Source organism: Gymnoscopelus microlampas (genome assembly GCF_963454915.1).
Source record: "Gymnoscopelus microlampas genome assembly, chromosome: 9".
Classification (NCBI taxonomy): Eukaryota; Metazoa; Chordata; class Actinopteri; order Myctophiformes; family Myctophidae; genus Gymnoscopelus; species Gymnoscopelus microlampas.
In genome coordinates this window covers 39,645,282-39,664,081 of record NC_139946.1, presented here as the reverse complement: position 1 = coordinate 39,664,081, position 18,800 = coordinate 39,645,282, and the positions used below count along the sequence as shown (strand labels likewise).

Sequence of the window (18,800 nt, the reverse complement as noted above, 5' to 3'; positions counted from 1 at the left end):
GCTAAAGTTCTCCTCAGAAAGGGGATGCTAGGGTTCAAGTGGTTACGGTAAAAAAAACAAAAAAACATATCACACAAAGATTTGGCGGACCCCCTGTAGTAACTCTGAGGACCCCCTAGGGGTCCCGGACCCCCTGTTGAAGACCCCTGGTGTACTGTATATCTGTCTGTCATTACATTTTTCGATGAATTGAGTACAAAGGACCCCAATGGAAACAAGCCATATAGGCTTTCTTGGGTTTTAAATCCTCTTAGCAGACCTTGTATTGAATTGTACTTTCCTGTGCTTTTTTGTTGCAAACTGCTAAAAAAGTATTAAATCAATCAATCAATCTCTGCCCGTAACAGCAGCAGATTATAGGTTAAGAAATATCCTCCATCGGTTATCAAGCAGTATACCTATAATGTGATTAGCGTCAGAAATATGAGAGTGGAGGTTTATGCAAAAGATCATAGGCTAGAAATCAGGCATCTTAACAGGTTGATCAGAAAATCTAATTAAAATATGACTGTGGTCATGTTCAGACCAGAATAAGGTGTGGACTATATGCCAGGCCGGTTGGTGCATCTTGTTCTTATTCTTTGATTCTTTCTGCCTAATATCTAGCTTAGACTACAGTACATGATATCAGAGATACTTACAGCAAATACATTTTCTTGATAAATGAATAGCTTGTGAAACCCCAACAGTAGCCTAGGCTAGCCCAATCAAGTGCCTTGCTAAGTGTCTGGGAGAAGGCCCATCACATCTCAAGGACTATAAAGGCAAGACCTGAGCTACTGAACTCATCTGGTGTAGTGTGTAAATATAGGATTTTCTTATCTAACAGGTTGCTATTAGTTGTACTTTGTTGTGCTTAAGTATATTAGTGCTTTAAGCAGTAGGCTGTTGTTAATTTGTATTAGTTGTATTTGTATTAGTATTTGTGTTTGAAACAGTAGGCTTAAAGCAGTTGAGCAGTTAAGCAGGCTAGCCCAATCAAGTGCCTTGCTTGCTACTGTAAGTGTCTGGCACATCTCAAGGACTATAAAGGCAGCCCTGGCAGAGTTTTCTTCAGTGAGCTTTCAAACTCTGTAGAGACCTGAGCTACTGAACTCATCTGGTGTAGTGTAAGTATAGGATTTTCTTAACTAACAGGTTGCTATTAGTTGTACTTTGTTGTGCTTAAAGGGATATTTCACTTTCAAAACAAAATGTTGGTCATTTTATCGTCTACTCAGGCTTTTGGGAGCACCCCAGACAGTTTTTAAGTTGCTTGCTTGATTCAATACTTAGATATATCATATCCTATACAAACCCATTGTAACTTCAAACTCCATTTTAACCATGTTGGATTCATCAGAAACACCTGTCCTTGGTTCTGGTGACTGACATTGTCCTTCTAATACGTGAGGAGACCGTGTGTTTTGTATTACTTTTTTCCTTTATTTTTAAAAAAGTAATTGAAAAAACACGGGCCCCTCACATTTTAGGAGGGCAGGATGAATCACCAGAACCAAGGACGGGTGTTTTTGATGAATCTAGTATGTTAAAAATGGAGTTTGACGTTACAATGGGTTTGTATAGGAGGGGGGCGTGTCTGATAAAATGAAATATTGAAAGTGAAATATCCCTTTAAGTATATTAGTGCTTTAAGCAGTAGGCTGTTGTTAGTTTGCATTAGTTGTAATTGTATTAGTATTTGTGTTTGAAGCAGTAGGCAGTTGAGCAGTTAAGCAGGCTAGCCCAATCAAGTGCCTTGCTATAGTGTGGGAGAAGGCCTATCACATCTCAAGGACTATAAAGGCAGCCCTGGCAGTGTTTTCTTCAGTGTGCTCTCAAACTCTGTAGAGACCTGAGCGGTCTGCCGCCTCGGGCGACTGGTTGCCGCGTCGCTCAGTGGTTCTTCTGGCCGATCTACGCGGTCACAGCTTTTTTCTGTTCTGGCCCCACAGTGGTGGAACGAACTCCCCACTCAGGACAGCAGTCACTGCCCATCTTTCGCCGCAGGCTGAAAACCCCCAAACACTACCCTGACCCTTCCACTTAGCCTTGCCTACTTGTTGTCAATTATTTGTACGAGCTCTTGTTTTATTGGATCTTGTTTATTTTGATACACTTATTGGTTTTAGCTTGTGCTCATTTGATTTTCCTATTTGTCTCATCTGTTTAAGAAAGTAGGTAGCACATATATTGCACTTTTACCTTAGCACTAGGTATACTCTTAGTTGCTTGTTTTAGAAGAGAATGCACTTAAGACTTCCGGTGATTAGTAGTTTTCTTGCCTACCTATGTTGAATGCACTTATTGTAAGTCGCTTTGGATAAAAGCGTCAGCTAAATGACCCTAATGTAACAGTAGCCTATCTGACGGGAAGTGTTTCCATGATGACACCAGGACATATCACTACCAGAATTGGGGGGTAGGCTGCAACTCATACATCAACACATTTGAAAGATCTGGACCATCAGATGAGATGGATAAAACAATGTCATATTCAACTCCTCATTGTAGTGCCGGAACAATGATGAACATAAAGACAAGAAAAAGGAGCCGATTATGTGGCATAGTCAGACTGAAAGGTGGGTGTTATGTTGCCTCCCCCACTGGAGTGGTGAAGTGCTGGCAGTAAAGATGATAACATTACCATGGTGATGCTGGAATCAATACATCTACGGGTGAGATGGGTAGCACTTGAAAGCATCAGCCAAGTGACCAAGGAGGAGCAGACATTTTCAAGTTAACAGGGAACTACCGTAGATTTGTCCCGTCAAAAATTGTCAATTGTTAACCACTTAAACTGTATATTTATACAGCTCTATTTACATAAATAGCTCAATATAGCAGATAGGGACACTGAGGTTAAAGGCACCATTTAAAAAAAAAACTTTTGGGGTGCAACTGCTTTGAGACAAGACAGTGAACAAAAACAGCAAGTTGCATCTAGCAGCCTTTTTTCCCCAGGCACCAGGGTCACCCATGTTTATAGAATAACCAAATTCAGGTCCCATGAAAATTATTTTTTTCTTGGACACGAGACACCTTCTGATGGAAGCCCAATAGCACGAGCACACAGAATAATATCAGACACACCATGAAGTTATTAAATAGTGGACAACTTTAATTCATTAATCCTGTAGTAATAAACACTCCTAATTTACAGAACTCAGTTAGCAGCTAAAAAACAAACAAAAATGATGACATACACGCTGAGATGATAGGAAACTGAAGTTAAAAATCCAGCAGGGATACACAAAACAGAGCTGCATCCAACAAGCTGTTAACAGGGAATTACATTTAAAGACAAACATTCAATGCCACTGCACTTGACCTTATACTAACAGTTACAGTTTAACTGTTGTCATTTAATTTCTGTCAACTTTTGAAGCCAAATGTTGGTACACATTTACAAGTCCTAACATGTACATATACATGTAACAATGACAGCTTGATATTGTTTGCCGACAACTTATAAAACGTTTAATTCGGCAAACATCAACTTGGGTTTCAGGAATGTGACACCTTGTTGAATGCAGCTAAAAAAGGTGAGGTACTGAACTGTACTTAACACAAAACATAACATTTAAGAGTTCAAATAAAATGTACAAATCGGTTAATTTACAGAGCACTCTCCAAGGCTGACTTCAGATCAGTGGCAGAATATTTACAGTGGAACAGTCCAACAGGGAGAGGGAAGAGAGTTGATCTGCATACTGGGGCAACAGTGGAGAAAGATGACCTCTTCATCTCTCCCTCTCTCCCTCTCTCTCTCTCTCTCTACCCTCCTCTTCCCCTCCTCCTCCCTCTTTCCCCCTGCTGTCAGGGATGAGGTTAGAGAGATTGTGAGGATGGGGCAAGGAGAGCAAGGTCTATAAATTATGCAGGTCAAAACAACAATAAGTCAACAAATTCAGACTTCAGGTGACAGTGGGAACTGCAATTGGACCAGAATTCAGTTTAATAAAACATACAGGTCCCACATCAGCACTTGAATTGTTTGCCTCTGCAAATTGTGTCTCAACTTGGTAATTTATAGACCACGGCTTGGGGGATTAAGGGTCGGAGGTCAGACGTAGAACAGTCGTACCCTGGAGGTGCTCACATGGAGGTCATCGTCGTAAAAGTTGGTCTCTATGATAACGTTTCCACTGAAATATAGAGGAATAAATGCATTAACTGAAGTATAAAGGAAACCTCAGGGGTGAACACAATATTACTATGAAATATATCAAAATATTCTTTAACTATCAATAACAAACTTTAAATAGTCAAAATACTATTGGAGCAAAGAATACATATATAATTATCATCTACGGTGTAATAATTATATTAAACAAAGGAAGAAAATGTCTTTAGATCATACCATAATAATGGCAAAAATGTAATTCCTAGCATGACAGTGGCATGAATAACAGATAAAATGGTGAGCGTAGCAGTATGGTGGACTTACGTGAGAACGTTGGCTGGCATCATTTGAGATTCTGGAGCTGCTTCTATCAGAGACTGCCATGTATTGGTGGAGTTAGGAATGACAAAGCCAAACTCAAAGAACCATTCTAGATAGAGAAAGAGGGAGAAAGAGAAAAAAACGTTGTCACAATCGTTGGAATTGCAATGGCCATTTTGAAGTTATGTTTCAAATCTTTTTTAATTGTGAAGCACAGGGTAATATTATACATTTCTGTTCATACATATGGATTGCTTCCTTTTTTTTAAAACAAAAACCAACAGACATATACACAAAATAGACGAGTAACATAAAAAGAATACACTCAAACTTAAGCAAAAAACAAAGGGACCCTCCCGCCTCCCTTCCCCCTCCCCAGAAGTGCTGCCCCAGATTATGTGCAACATTTTGAAGTTATGTAGATGAACCTTGTGGCCAGAATTATTCTGATTAGCCTCGGGTTATAACGTCCACAGTGTGACAAGTTTTAGACAGAATTTGGGGAACTGAATTAACATGTACAAGAACAAATCACATTTGGAAGCAAACACAAGGCACTCGATGCTGAAGGAAAAATGCTGTTTTAGAACTCACTGAGAAGAACTGATACAAACAGGGTTGAGCTCTAGGGGGTACGGGCGGGTACGGCGTACCCTTAGTTCTGAGACTGTGGGGGCTGGGGGCTCGCGCGTGCTCCACATGCACTCACCGTCAAGCGGCGGTCGTTAAAACCTTAAAGTTTAAACAATAGCCTCTGAAGGTTCGCGCCGTCAGTGGCGAGACATTCTCAATAGCGTCTACCTGGCTGCTTTGCATAACATTGGGCTACCGGAGAAAAGCCACGGACTTGAATTGAATGTGTTACATTCCTTGCACAATGAGAGACAACAGTCTCTGCACTGCAGAGTGTGAAGGGGATTGCTTAGCAGAGCACCCAGTTCTCTGAGACAAGACAAAGACAAGTTGTCTGATTATTTTAACTGCTTATGTGTGGGTGAGTCTATGTAAAGGGCTTTTATATAAAACTAAAAGGAAAATAAAATAATTGATTAATTGAAACAAAAATAAAAACAACAAATTAACAATGCAACAAAATAATAAGAAATATAAATACATGAATAATCACATATTGAATACAGTATTAGTAAGTGGCTATGTGCACATGCCTGTGCGCGCGCACGTGACGTCATAAAATACAGTACCCTTAGTTCAAAAATCCACAGCTCACCACTGGATACAAAGTAAACCCAATTGAGACCGTACAGTATAATTCCTACACAGTGCAGTTCTGCAGCTGTATACTGAGAGAAATGACTGCAAAGCAGAAGGCCCGCAACTCTCCAGGTTTAATAAAAAGTCTTAAGGTGCACAGCTCACACGGCACACAATGAATGTCCTTTTTCCCATAGTTTTGTATTTACCTCTCACAGACTGAGACAACTGATGTGTTTCGACCTGATAGGTCTTCCTCAGCGTTGTCATACTACCTGGACAGTAAAGTACTATGGATGCATGCCTTTTAGGCAATTTAGTTGAATGGCATTTATACCATGTAAAGTCCTCAGTGTTCATTTAACTCTGTGATTATACAAATATAACCAAATGGACCCTCAGTTAAAAATGTATAAATAAATACTGGGCCTTCTGTACCTTCTAGACACTGTCCTTTAAAGAAGACCTTCTGCTCCAGTCTGAACTTTTCTAGTTTCTCTGAAGATGAAAAGTTTAGCTCTCTGGACACTGCTTTACACTTCAGAATCTTCTTAGGAACGCGGGCTGGAGTGGGAGAAAGATACAGGCGGTCACAAGAGGCAAGGAGAAGAGGAAGAAGCAGTAAGCTTCAGAGAAAGCCGAAAAAGAAAAGAAAAGTCGAGGACAGGGAGCAAGAAATAAGAAGAGAGAAGAGGTAACATGTAGGATTTAGGAAAGAACAAGCACATGAACTACTGCAAGTGTAAAACAGAGACCCGTTGAAAGTGATGCCTCTCTCATTGTTAACTCTTATTGGTCTTTGACTTGCCAAAGTTGTTTTGCAGGTAGTCAAAGGGAGGAACAGGGGACTTGTTAGCAGAAACCAGAGCAAGGCTCATAACTCCCACATCGACTGTGTGACAAAACAAAAATTACGCACTTGGTGCTGTTAACCACTAGAGGGAGCAATGAGCTGTAGTTTTCAATGTCAAATGCATGATTGTTCTGCATGGGGATGTAAACCACTAGAGGAAGCAGTGTCTGAGCTCTAGTTTTCAATGTCAAATGCAATATTAACCGCACAGCAATGTCAAACTCTCCAAAGGATCTGTGTATCTTCAATTTGAATCCAATGCATAGTCGCACACCTTTATTTGTACTACAAAATATGGGTTTGAGGTTCAGTCCCTTTCTTTATTCCGTTTCCTCTCAACAGACTGTAAATGTGTGCGCAAATCTAGGAGTGTGTGTGTGTGTACCTTCATGTTCTACTCCTGGTAGAGAAAGGTCCTCGGTTCCCTGCCAAAGCACCTTGCCTGTCTCTGCATCTCTAAGATTCATCCAGTTACTGAGAGAGAAATGGGGTTAAGGAAATAACAAACAAAAAAAAACCAAAAGATGAACAGCAATAGTGCCAACAATAAAAATCTACATTACAGATATGAAGCAGAATTACACTTAAATATCCAAGAGAGACATTAGGAGGAACACAGGAATCTGTGTTTTTTTCCTTCCAAAAAGCACAAAACTTGGTGCTTTGGTTTCTGTGCGTATTTACTTAAAACTCAAACATCATCATCATTCTGAGGAAGCTGGACAGGTGCTTGAAATATTCAAGCTCTATCCAAGGGCTACCTGAATTCAGTGTTATAACATGCTTCACTGCACATAACATACTGTGTCCACAAAGACACAACGCCTTATTTCACTGCAGACATAAGAACTCAACTTTCTAAACAACACAGAATCTTTCTAAAGCACCAGTCTCACCCCTTCCAGGTGTAAAAAGACCATCTACATTAGGAACAATCTAGCAGCATGTTTTGTCTCCATTGGGATTTCATTGTAGAGGTAAACAGAGCTGACTAAGACCTATATATAGCATCTCAGTATGCAGTCTAACACAACTTCATGCTGTGGGCTCCTTATTAAACCTGTGCATTTACATAGCACGGTCAGATTAACTACCAGTATTATCTCTATCCAGTCTCAGATTACAAGCAAAACGGGAGAAGGATCAGACCTACAGAAAAAGAACAGTATGAATGTTGAATGTCGTCATCTGTATTGTATTGTATGATCTGGACTATAAACCAATACAGTTTTGAGATGTAATCAAATCAATGTTCTATCCAGGTACTGTATGTCTGATGTCCAAAAAATGTTCCTGGTTATGTTTTTAAAAAAAAGCATCTACAATCTTAGTCTTAATTAAAGAATGTAAAGTAGTGGATTAGTAAGCTAAATGCAGGGTTGCAAAAAGAAACCTGTGCAGCCTAGATGATGCACGCTGGTTGTTAGCTGTGTCCTGTGAGCCATCTGTTCCTGACTGCCATGACACAACACATAACGGAAATTGAAACAAAAGAACCTTCAATCACAGACTTGACTACAGGTGGAGGGAGAGTGGGAGCTGCAGAAAATACATTCTAAAAGGAGTTTTGCCATTTAAGCGTATATATTTAAACCTCTACACCAGGGTTCCCCAACCTTTTTGGACCGAAGGACCCCTTCCAATACCTTCGCGAAAGGTGGAAATGCAACGGAGGGAAAGGCTATGATAAAGCATGCAGATTGTTAATTCCTTGTGTCAATAATGATTGTCTGGGGCCAGACTCTGGAACACAAATTAGACTGGGAATGTAAATGACAGCAGGCCCCCATGCCTGTCCAAATTCAGTTAAATGTTTCACATTTGTGGCACCCCCTATGGTCAGAAGTGAAAACACTTTTGAGGTGAGACTCCGCAACATGCGAATCAAGTTTGGAGTTGATCCGTAATTTTATCGTAAAAATAGGCTCCTGACACTAATCGAAGCCATTTACAGCCAGACAAGTATGGAAAAATCACAAAGCTGCTCTTTGTCACATGTTAAGAGTTTACAAAAATATGTTAAAAGATTGAATTACACCTGGCTCCAGTCTAACAAGTATGAAAGTATGAGTGTATTGCTCCAAGTATGCAGAAGTTGTTACTGTGAGAAAAAAGTGAGAAGACATAAATAATACAAAATGAAGAAAACATTAGAGTGTGTTTGTTTCCCAGCAAGCCCACAAACTAAAAATATAAAAAAGGACCTGAGAGACACTACAGACTGTTCAGTGTTCAGGTCTGGAAGTGTCTCCACTTAGCAGCCCTGTCACACTCAGACACTACTTAGTGTCACACACACCTGAAAAAGACAACCACATCTACAAGAGAGGTAAATGGGAATTTCTTGACCACCTGTGATGCTCTCGTCCCCGGCCTAGACTCCCCATCATGGCTTATCCACACAACAAAACCCTCCAAGCCCCAGGATGCCGACTTGACATTTTGTCACAGGCATTACTATTTGATGACTAGCAGAGAGGAGAGGGGCCCCATTAGGCCCTCTGCATTAATGAACACATTGAGAATACTACTACCACCAAAAGGTTTAGGTTTTTGACAAACAAAAGGCTAAACAAAATTAGCCTCAACCACCACTGTTGCACTTGTTACAAAGTAGAGGTAAAATAACGAATAAAATAACTGATTATAATTGAAATGCAATTTTAGTAATCCATTTGATTTAGTGATGCATCATGTAAAAACATGTAATATATGGCAGAGCCTACAGCTACTCCAAAATGTGAATGCTTGACTTTGTTGCATTTGTAAAATTGCTGTTAAATGTTTTGACAGCTGAGAAAATATTATAAATATTAAACAACTTCAAAGATGTTTGTTCAGATAACTTGTGATGAGCCATTGGAATAAGTGTTCTATATTTCTATAAGAATTCTGACAGGAAATGTATCAAAGAAGGGATAAGAGATGCACCACTTGAGTCAACTTACTTATAACACTATGAACTTGAGCTTGGCTATAAATAACTAGCTAAGCTTCAAAGTGAATTGACTGCTGAAGTGAATTATATTATACTACAACGTCAGTCTATTGTCTCTTTCTAGAAACGTGCTGGGTTGAACAAACCCTCTAATCCTCTCAAGTCAAACGGAGTCCGATCTCCATTTAAACTCATCCTCCCTCTCATCTGTCACTTCCACATCCATCCCCTCCCCCTCTCTTGCACTCCCTGCCTTCTAGAATAATCCAAGGAAGCCACCCTGTAGAATGCAATCCTATTCTTACCAGACCAGCTTGATCACCGGTAGAAATGTATCAATGAACTTTGATTGTACTGGGCAGCTCCCAGTGTGATATGTACAGTTATGTACAGTAACTCTTTCCTTAATTCCGCTAAGTAGTGGGCTCGATCTGGGAGAGCCCCGATTATTGTCACTATTCTTTATTATAACTTTATCTTTATTTATTTATTTTGGAGGCACACTTTAACTCTGCCATAATTTCACCTAGAAGCTTCAGACTATAAAAAAAAACTTCAGGTATAGCCAGGAAATCCTTTTAATCTATATTTATTACTAGTACAAAGTTAAATATAACGTGTTTAACTTTGTAAACGTTGCATTTAGTCCGGGTCACGTTTGGCGTTATGCCGAAACAACACATGCGCACAAGACTTTGGGGATGTTTTTATATGGTCAGTGCCCAGTTACCTGTCAAACTACTTCTCTAGAGTGAGTGATGCCCATAACACCAGAAGGAAATCATCAGACCTCATTCCCCCAAATTCGGCTCAAACATGGGTAAAATGTATTCTACTATGCTGCTGTAGGCTCAGGGATTGATTGATCATGCCTGAGAGGGGAGGGGACACAGGGTGATGACGTAAAACGGTGTGCGACTGTATTGTTTTTCTGGCGAGTTGTCATCTGGTGTGAAATTTATAATAAATGGAGTAGCTTCTGCTGGCGCTCCACAGAGAGTTCCTTGGTTTTTGTCCTTATAAAGAGAGTCTAAAGCCTACACCTATATGCCCTTACAGCCTCGGACGCTACACTGCCACAAAAATGTGGAATGACCAACCAAAAAGACAAGGTCCGACCTACCCAGACTCAAAACTAACCTAAAAGATCCTGTTCTCAAAATACAACTGGACACAGCTTAACCCATTCAATCCGGGAGCCCATTCAATCCGTGTCATCTTAGATTTTTAGCTAGCCTATAACCATTATTTTATGCTTTGTATTAAAAAATAGCAGATATACAAGCTCAGCCTGTAGATCCGCAATTTATTTAGAAGAAAATGTTTTTATACAGAAGCAAACATTTGAGTTAAAAATGTATATATATTGAAAGATTTGCACACATTTTCACGATTCTTTAAAAAAAATAGCAGATCTACAAGCTCACAGTGCGACACTCAGTGCCGCGCTATGAGCTTGTAGATCTGCTATTTTTGAATAGCCAAAGACATCTAAAATGATGCGTTCCCGGATTGAATGGGTTAACTCTCTAAACATCTTGATAGCTGAATTCTCTGCCCCCAACCCCTCCTGTCTCTCTAAATATACCTTATGATGCTACTGAGATTTATCCCAATATGTTTTGTATTGTATTGTATGTGTTATATGTATTACTGGTGAATTGAGTACAATGGACCACAATGGAAACAAGCCCCTGGGGATTTCTGGGTTATCCTTTTAGCATAACCCTTGTCTATACTACCTGTACTGCTAATAATCTTGTTAATAAAGTATTCAATCAATCAATCAAATGTCAATCCTGTGTCAGACGACAAGAGATGAGCCCACACTGTTTTTCCATGCAGGAAGAGTACCCATCTAGCACTACTAATACAGTGGTCTAGGTCTACGTTATACCTTAAAAAGGAGTAGTTCACCCAAAACAAAACAAACTTATTTGCTATCAATTACACACCCCATGAAGCCTTGAATTCATGGAGATTTTTTTGTTTTTGTCGCATTCCTGAGCCAATAATTTGAGACTCAATTGACCTGCATTTGAGTCTCCTCCTACCGGCTCAGGAATCCGACAAAAATAAAAACTCCCAAAAGAATCTTCATGAATTCAAGGCTTCATGGGGTGTGTAATTGATAGAAAATAAGTAATTTGTTGGGTGAACTACTCCTTTAAAAAAGAGGCTCTGTGCTGACATTAGATATCAGAATATGATGTCTTGTTATGTGAGGTATTACATTGTTTGTGGAAAAACGCTCTTTAAAGTGTTCTGTAACTAGACCGACTGGTGGAAAGTCTGAGAAGATTACCCAAGTGATGTCACTTGGGTAATATGAGCAATATGCTCAGTGCCTAACCCAGTTACCAAACCATACCCATTTCTGCTTCAGTTTCCCATAGATCCGGCAGCAGATTTAAACCAGACATACATATGAATGGCATATTTGTATCCGGTTTAAATCTGTTGCTGCACGAATCAAACAAAGCTACAGGAAACTGAACCGGAAACGGGTATGCCACCTTCAATCAATTATTAAATAAACTACATTTACTGTATGCAGAGCCAATAATACACTGCAACTCTGATTTTATTGTCTCATTAGAGCCCACCAACTTTGCAACGGTGAAATACTACAGAACTGTAACCACTTATTTTCGAAACCACACATGTCAATCCTTTAACATTTTCTCTCATATGACAATCTACGTATGTAAGGCATAGATAATGGGCAACTTGTTCACATTCTGCAATGGACTGGGAGAGGGCAGATGAACCCTTTACTTTTCTCTGCAACTGAGAATCTATAAATAAAGGCAGATGGATGTAGTCATTTGTGCTGACAATGGGGAAAGAGCATCTCTCCTCAAATCCCATTCGTTATAACATGCCACTGCAGCATGACAAGTGACAAATATCTGACAAAGAGAAAGTCGTAGTCTACCTGAATCTGGTTGGCTAAGAACATGTCCTCACTTACATCAACCAGGCTGAGGAGTCCCAGGTGGAGGGAAGGACACACACACACACACACACACACACACACACACACACACACACACACGTACGTTAATGAGTCCCCAGCGAGTAGCTTCTGTCACCTTTCAGTCTGTATTCATTTTTAAAGAGACGCTGAGGATTGCAAAATACTGACAGCTGCCTACCTCGCCAGACTCTAACCCTAACCTACTCAACACAAACCGAAAAGTATTTTTTGGCTATGACAGCTTGCCCCACACCGGATGACGAATATGTATGCAAAATCAAGTCAAACCTGGCTTCCTTCAGACAGACAAGACAAGACCTTTTATTGATCCCGCGGGGAATTTCAGTTGCTAAAGGCAACATGGCAGTTAAGATACAGTTACAAGGCAAGAAAAAGTACTGTAGCTACACCAGGGTAAAATACATCACATTCAACGCAACACCATCAATAATTGACAAAATATAAAATTCTCATTGAAAAACAGAGGTTCATACTTGAAACTCTTCATCACCAACGACACCATCTTTCTCACATCATCATCCTGACCAATGACCATTACTGCAATTTTAAATCATCATCATTACAATTACCATCATCACTTCACCAACCGTGACACAGCATTCAACCAAAAACACAGTAACAGTGGAAACACACCACCTTGTTCATTTGAAAGTGGTACGGACAGCCCAGAGCATCAATGGATGGATGTGAGCTTCCCTCCAGCTACAGTAGTATACAACCGACCACGTGTCAGTAAAGCCCACAGGACCCCAGCCAGACTAACCATGGACTGTTTCAGCTGCTACTGTTACAGCACCCTCATGGTGGCTCGGACCAGCAGGCTCCGGAACAGCTTTTTTCCACCTGGCAGGCAAGCAGGCTTGTGAACAACGGACACGGCATGTTGCCTGTGTCACTCACATACAGAGCTGTGCATACATAATCACACTCAAACTACATAAACATTATATGCACATTAATGCTCATTAAAGCAGAATATTAACACCCACAGCATCTTGCACACACCTCACACGCAACTCACACACACTGTAAACATATAACAGACTCATGTGCCACTTTATATTGATAATTATACAATTGTATTATCTATATTATTGATTAGACAGATAGATCGATTAGGGTTAAAAACGTCCTCCTACCACACAAATAGACAGAGACAAGTGCACACATGCTGTTAGTTTGATATAGATGAGGTTGCTAATCTGTTTTTGAAGTTATTAAACAATAATATCTTTCAACTAAAACATAGATATTTATTGTTAGGCTGTGGCCCCTGAACTGATACTGGCACCTTCTACAAGCTCAGAATGCAGGAGTTTGAGGTCACCCATCCTCATTGGCTAACTGCCGGCTAAACCAACTGTTGCAATGTACCCTGATCTTAACCACAACAATCCCATGCCTAAATGAAACCATCTGTGATGCAATACCTAAACACAACCCTTTCTACCTGAACTTAGGCGGCCTCTGCTAGCCTCTGGCTGTACGCGAATTGCATCCTGGGTAGGATAGATGGATGGACAGATAAGACTAGACAGCACCTATTCCTAACAAAGGCAGCACCTCATCCCCCAACACGTGGCACTCAGTTTACACACACTTATATTCAAAGGACCACAAAATATATGCCTATAAGCATTTTGTCAATAAAGATGTCAATCAATTAAAAACATGACACTGTGCGATTATTGCATTATATGTTTTGTTTTGTACTATTTTTCATATAATTTCTATGTGATTTTATTGCTATTTTTCCTTGTTGCCGCAATGTTGAGAAGTTGAAAAATACTTTTACAATCTTCATCATTCAATGCTTGTTTGCCCCTCTGGCATCTGGCATTTTGTTTTAAAATACAAAATGACTTTCCTTTTTGGTCATGGGTGGTATGGCCGACTTTAAGGGATTAATAACAATTGTATAGAGACCTCTTAGAGGCTGGTTGGCTTGAATATACAGTATAGCAGTTTTGGATGTAGCGTGATAACATGCGATGTGGGTAGATGATGAGTACCAACCCAAACGGTGCTGCACTGTATAGCCAGCAGCATTAATATTAGCCATAGTAGTATGTGTAGCAACATCATGAACACCCACTGTTATCATTAGCCTTAGCCAGAAAATCCCTGCCCCAGTAAATCATGGATTTAGGAATTAGGGGGCCAGGCTTCATGCAGGAAGGTCACACACACCCTCACATAGATGTCCGTCTTACAAGTTATGCTGCAATTTGAGTGATAAGGAACAGAGAAGCTGGCAGGTAAGCAGATAAGCAATAGACAGTAAGGTTTAGTGTTTAGGAGAGGATTGAGAGTAGAAAGGTTGTGTGAAATGCAATAGGGGATAGGCACCCTAGAACAGAATGGTTGCAGCAAAATGTCGAAATGTATATATATATATATTTTGAATGGGTTTGACAGACACAGGTGTTAAAACAGTTGTAAAGTTGTCTAGTCATTCTCTTGTACAGGACAGGATTAATATAACCTTAGCTGTAGCAATGATAGTAGCAATAGGCTGCAGTGCAGGTGTACTGTTTATTCTAGAGGGTATTACTGAGGCTATTTCAGTCTCCTGTGTGGTTATGTAAGGAGGCAGTAGGGAGGAGGAAGAGGTGGAGGAGGTGAAAAGGAAAAAGGAGCATAAACATAACTTGCTGTCCTTTAACTCTTCTATTGGGGCTGGGCTTAACCCTTCCCTCCCACCTCCCGGATAAAAAGATTTATTCAATAGAGGGGGGGGGGGCAGTGGGCTATAGAGGTTAACGCTGCAGACCGTAATTAGTTTCAGCCATCCACCTTTGCAAGCAACCACACAGTCATCCGAAAATCGAATCTAATAAATGATCACTTTAAAGACAAAGCTTGTATATAAAGGATGAATAAAAATGTTATGGTACAGCTTTGGGAGCTTCCACCTGAACAGTCCGCTAGAAAATGTTAGTGCTAACCTAAATGCAGCTCTCTAGGTCGTCCTCGAATATTTTTCGGGACATCACTGGATTTGGGCCAAAGGCTGATTTTGACTATCACTGTGAGAAAGTCACCTTCTGCACAGCTAGGCCTGTCACAAACAATGATTACATAATCGCTTAATCGCAGTTATTTAGCATAAGCATCATAATCGCTTCCATGTTGAAAAATGTTTATACAATTTGAGAAATAGTGGAAAAAGCAGATCTACAAGCCAAGGTCTCATGTCATGTCATCTCATGTCTATCATGTCACGATGCGACACACTGTGAGCTTATAGATCGGGTATTTCCACAATTGTTTAACACATTTTGAGTATAAAATGATTAAATATGGCATATTTTGGACATGGTGCATTATTTATTTTGGTTATTGGTATTTCTCGTTGTCAGTCATGTCTTTGCATGTTTAAGTTATTTGTCATATCTACCCCGTGCAATCTTTGTTTACAAAGCCTAAAAACTGAAATATAATTTGTATGTTCCAATGTTCAATGGCAGAACACAAATATATCGTTAATCACAATTATTTGTATGACAATTAAAGGTAGGGTAAGTGATATGTTTTTTTTCAAAATAAGTGTTAAAATGCTCTATATTCGGATAGTACTCATTGTTATAGAGTGTTTACAGGAGTAACAGGAGTCTCCTTGTCTCTCCAGCTCTTTGGTAAACAGAAAATAAACACCAATTTTATCCAATCAGGAGAGAGAACTCACACAGGATACAGCTAAGGTGAATTTGGAAGTGATGACGCAAAGAAATGAGCAGACAAAACCGGAACAGTAAGATTATAACATTTAAGCTGATAAATGGCAATGGGTACTCCTCCTGATTGGCTGAAAATGTGCAACCCACCTGAAAATGTATTTTCTGTCTATTAAGCTGGAGACAGGCAGACCCTTGTAACTGAACAAACACTCTATATCAATGATTAGAAGATATCAGAATTGTGACAGGCTAGCCCTAGTGCTGCACAGCACTTCCAGTAGGAACCAAAATATCCATCTTTCTACAGGCTTCATCTCCTGACATCCTCATTAGCTGATCTGGCATGCATCAGTGATTTGAGCAGAGCACAGTCTGTCCCATTTTAAACAATTACAGACATCAGTGCTGTCCAACTATAATAGGATCCTAGCCTTGATACAAGACTGTCATTATGACAGATGACCGTCTTGATCCAAGGCTAATAGGATCCATGCACAGGTCGGGCACTCAAACTTTTTCAGCAATTACCCAGAAATATTGATACATGTTTTCACAAACATTTGCTCTCCTTCAGGCAAACGAATGTGTTTGTATATTTTCCAAGGCACACAGCCTGCTCTTACATGTACATAACCAAATGCATAACACATGCAGTAAACAATAATGGTTAATATCAGACAATTATTCATTTTCACTCAATGCAGGTATGTTTATGTCAATTCCTGCACCACTGACCACTATCTAATTTGGCTTAGTTGTCACGTTACCTCACAGTTGTTTGACATCAGTTAAATATGATGCTTTATGCATCATATTTAACTGTCATATCATGACAGCCATGGATGAACTTCAACCTGGTGTTTGCACTTCCTCCATTTACGGCCCGTGCATCTACATAAACGTTCAGATTTCAAATATAAAGTGCTTACCCCTTGGCCACGGATGTTACAATACTGTACGGGATATCAGCAGTACCAGTATCTTCCATATTGTTCAATAAAAAAAAATTATTCGATCGGTGGCCATTTTCTTGATATGTCCTCCACAAGCTTTCTAATACGCGACCCTATCGGTTGGGAGGTGTATGGCACTCTGATACATTATAATTCTTATGAGAAAATGGCCACCAATCGGATTAAAATGCTTTTTATGAACAATACGGAACATACAAGGTACTTCTGAGGGCCCGTACATAATTGCAACATCCGTGGCCATGATGTAAGCACTTTATATTTGAAATCTGAACGTTTATGTAGATGTACGGGCCAAAAAGGGAGAAAGTGCAAACAGCAGGTTGAAGTTCATCCATGACGGTCGAGACAGACGACCGTCGTGTATCCATGGCTAGTGAGGAGGCTACAATGTATCCTCCTGCTACTGCAATTTTCCACTTGGATGCTTTGCAATGAAAACAGTGTAATCTCGCGTTATAGCCTCCGTCGGACATAACTCTATATTGTTGGGACGGGGGTATGACTAACTGCTAGGTTCCACGAGATTACATTATAGTCACTTACATTATTAGCAACTAGTAGGCAAGGCCTGGCACGTTAAGTGGCGCCAAATTATATCTTTCAAAAATAGTGAACCATATGAGTAACATGAGTCAATCCAGACTGATGTCATATGTCTGCTATAGAGCTATCAAACGAGAACGGATCATTATTTCAGAGAGTAAACGGTTATTATAACGCCAGCTAGCAACCGTTAGCTCAGAAAGCTATGCGTGTGTGTGTGCAACGAACTGCCTTTTGGCTGGTAAGTAACACACCCGGGCACTTATTATCATTATTACTACACAACTAACATTGAAGAACCACAACAAAAGGATACAGTTTAAAGCCCTTCAGAATATCCTTGGCCCTGCCGTCCTCTTCTGAAGACATGTCGGATAAATCTTCACTTTTCCTGGGGTGGAGAGAAAACAAGGAGCCACCAAAAAGGTGATGTTGACTTGCAAACTGGCAAGGGATCTACTGGATCTAATGGGCATATGTTCCCGTAAACAGCATGCAGTCCGCGGACTATGCAGCCCATACAATATGTTGACTTGTAGGATTGTATCCAGGTTTAATCTGACGGGCAGCTCAACTGATCCGATAATAAACCAAGCTAAGCTAAATAGCATCAGCTGCTACTTGACTGGCAGCTGTGTTGACCATGCAGAGACGCCGCACGGGTCGCATACAGCCAATCAAGGAGGCCGAGGGGCGGGACCAAACTGCATGGGGACGCGTCACCAGGGCAACGGCGTGCAAGCGCATGCGCGTGCCAGTGGTGGAAAGTAACCAAGTACATGTACTCAAGGGATTCAGGATAGGTGGGCACTAGGGAAATCTGGGCACCTCGATATAAAATTGGCTATTTTGTCCAAAATGCTAAAACAAAATACATATTTGAAAAATGGTCTTAAGTAATGATGTGAACATGCACGATACATCATTATCAAACTTAATGTTATCCTTCAACTTCTTGTTTATGCACCAAAATGACTGGATATACAGGTTTTGTAGCAATTGTAGAAATGTTATACCTTAATTGTCATGTTTAAGCATGTTCTAATCATGTAAAGCCTACTTTACTTTACTTAAAACATTTTCCAAATGTATATATATATATTTATTTTTTACATTTTTCCTTTTTTTTTTACATAGCCAATTTTACCTCGAGGTGCCCACTCTTCCTTGGTG

At 40.1% G+C, this 18,800-nt stretch overlaps 1 protein-coding gene across 1 annotated transcript; it reads right to left on the bottom strand.

Annotated features, from left to right (window-relative positions):
• Positions 1 to 3,079: 3,079 nt before the first annotated feature.
• pde6d (phosphodiesterase 6D, cGMP-specific, rod, delta) lies at positions 3,080 to 18,227 on the bottom strand. Its single transcript, XM_084067552.1, has 5 exons — positions 17,944 to 18,227; positions 6,877 to 6,965; positions 6,077 to 6,202; positions 4,430 to 4,535; positions 3,080 to 4,127 (listed from the first exon to the last, which is right to left on the bottom strand). Exons 1-5 carry the CDS (start codon positions 17,994 to 17,996, stop codon positions 4,046 to 4,048), a joined length of 456 nt encoding a protein of 151 aa, XP_083923678.1. The 5' UTR covers positions 17,997 to 18,227; the 3' UTR covers positions 3,080 to 4,045.
• Positions 18,228 to 18,800: the final 573 nt, after the last annotated feature.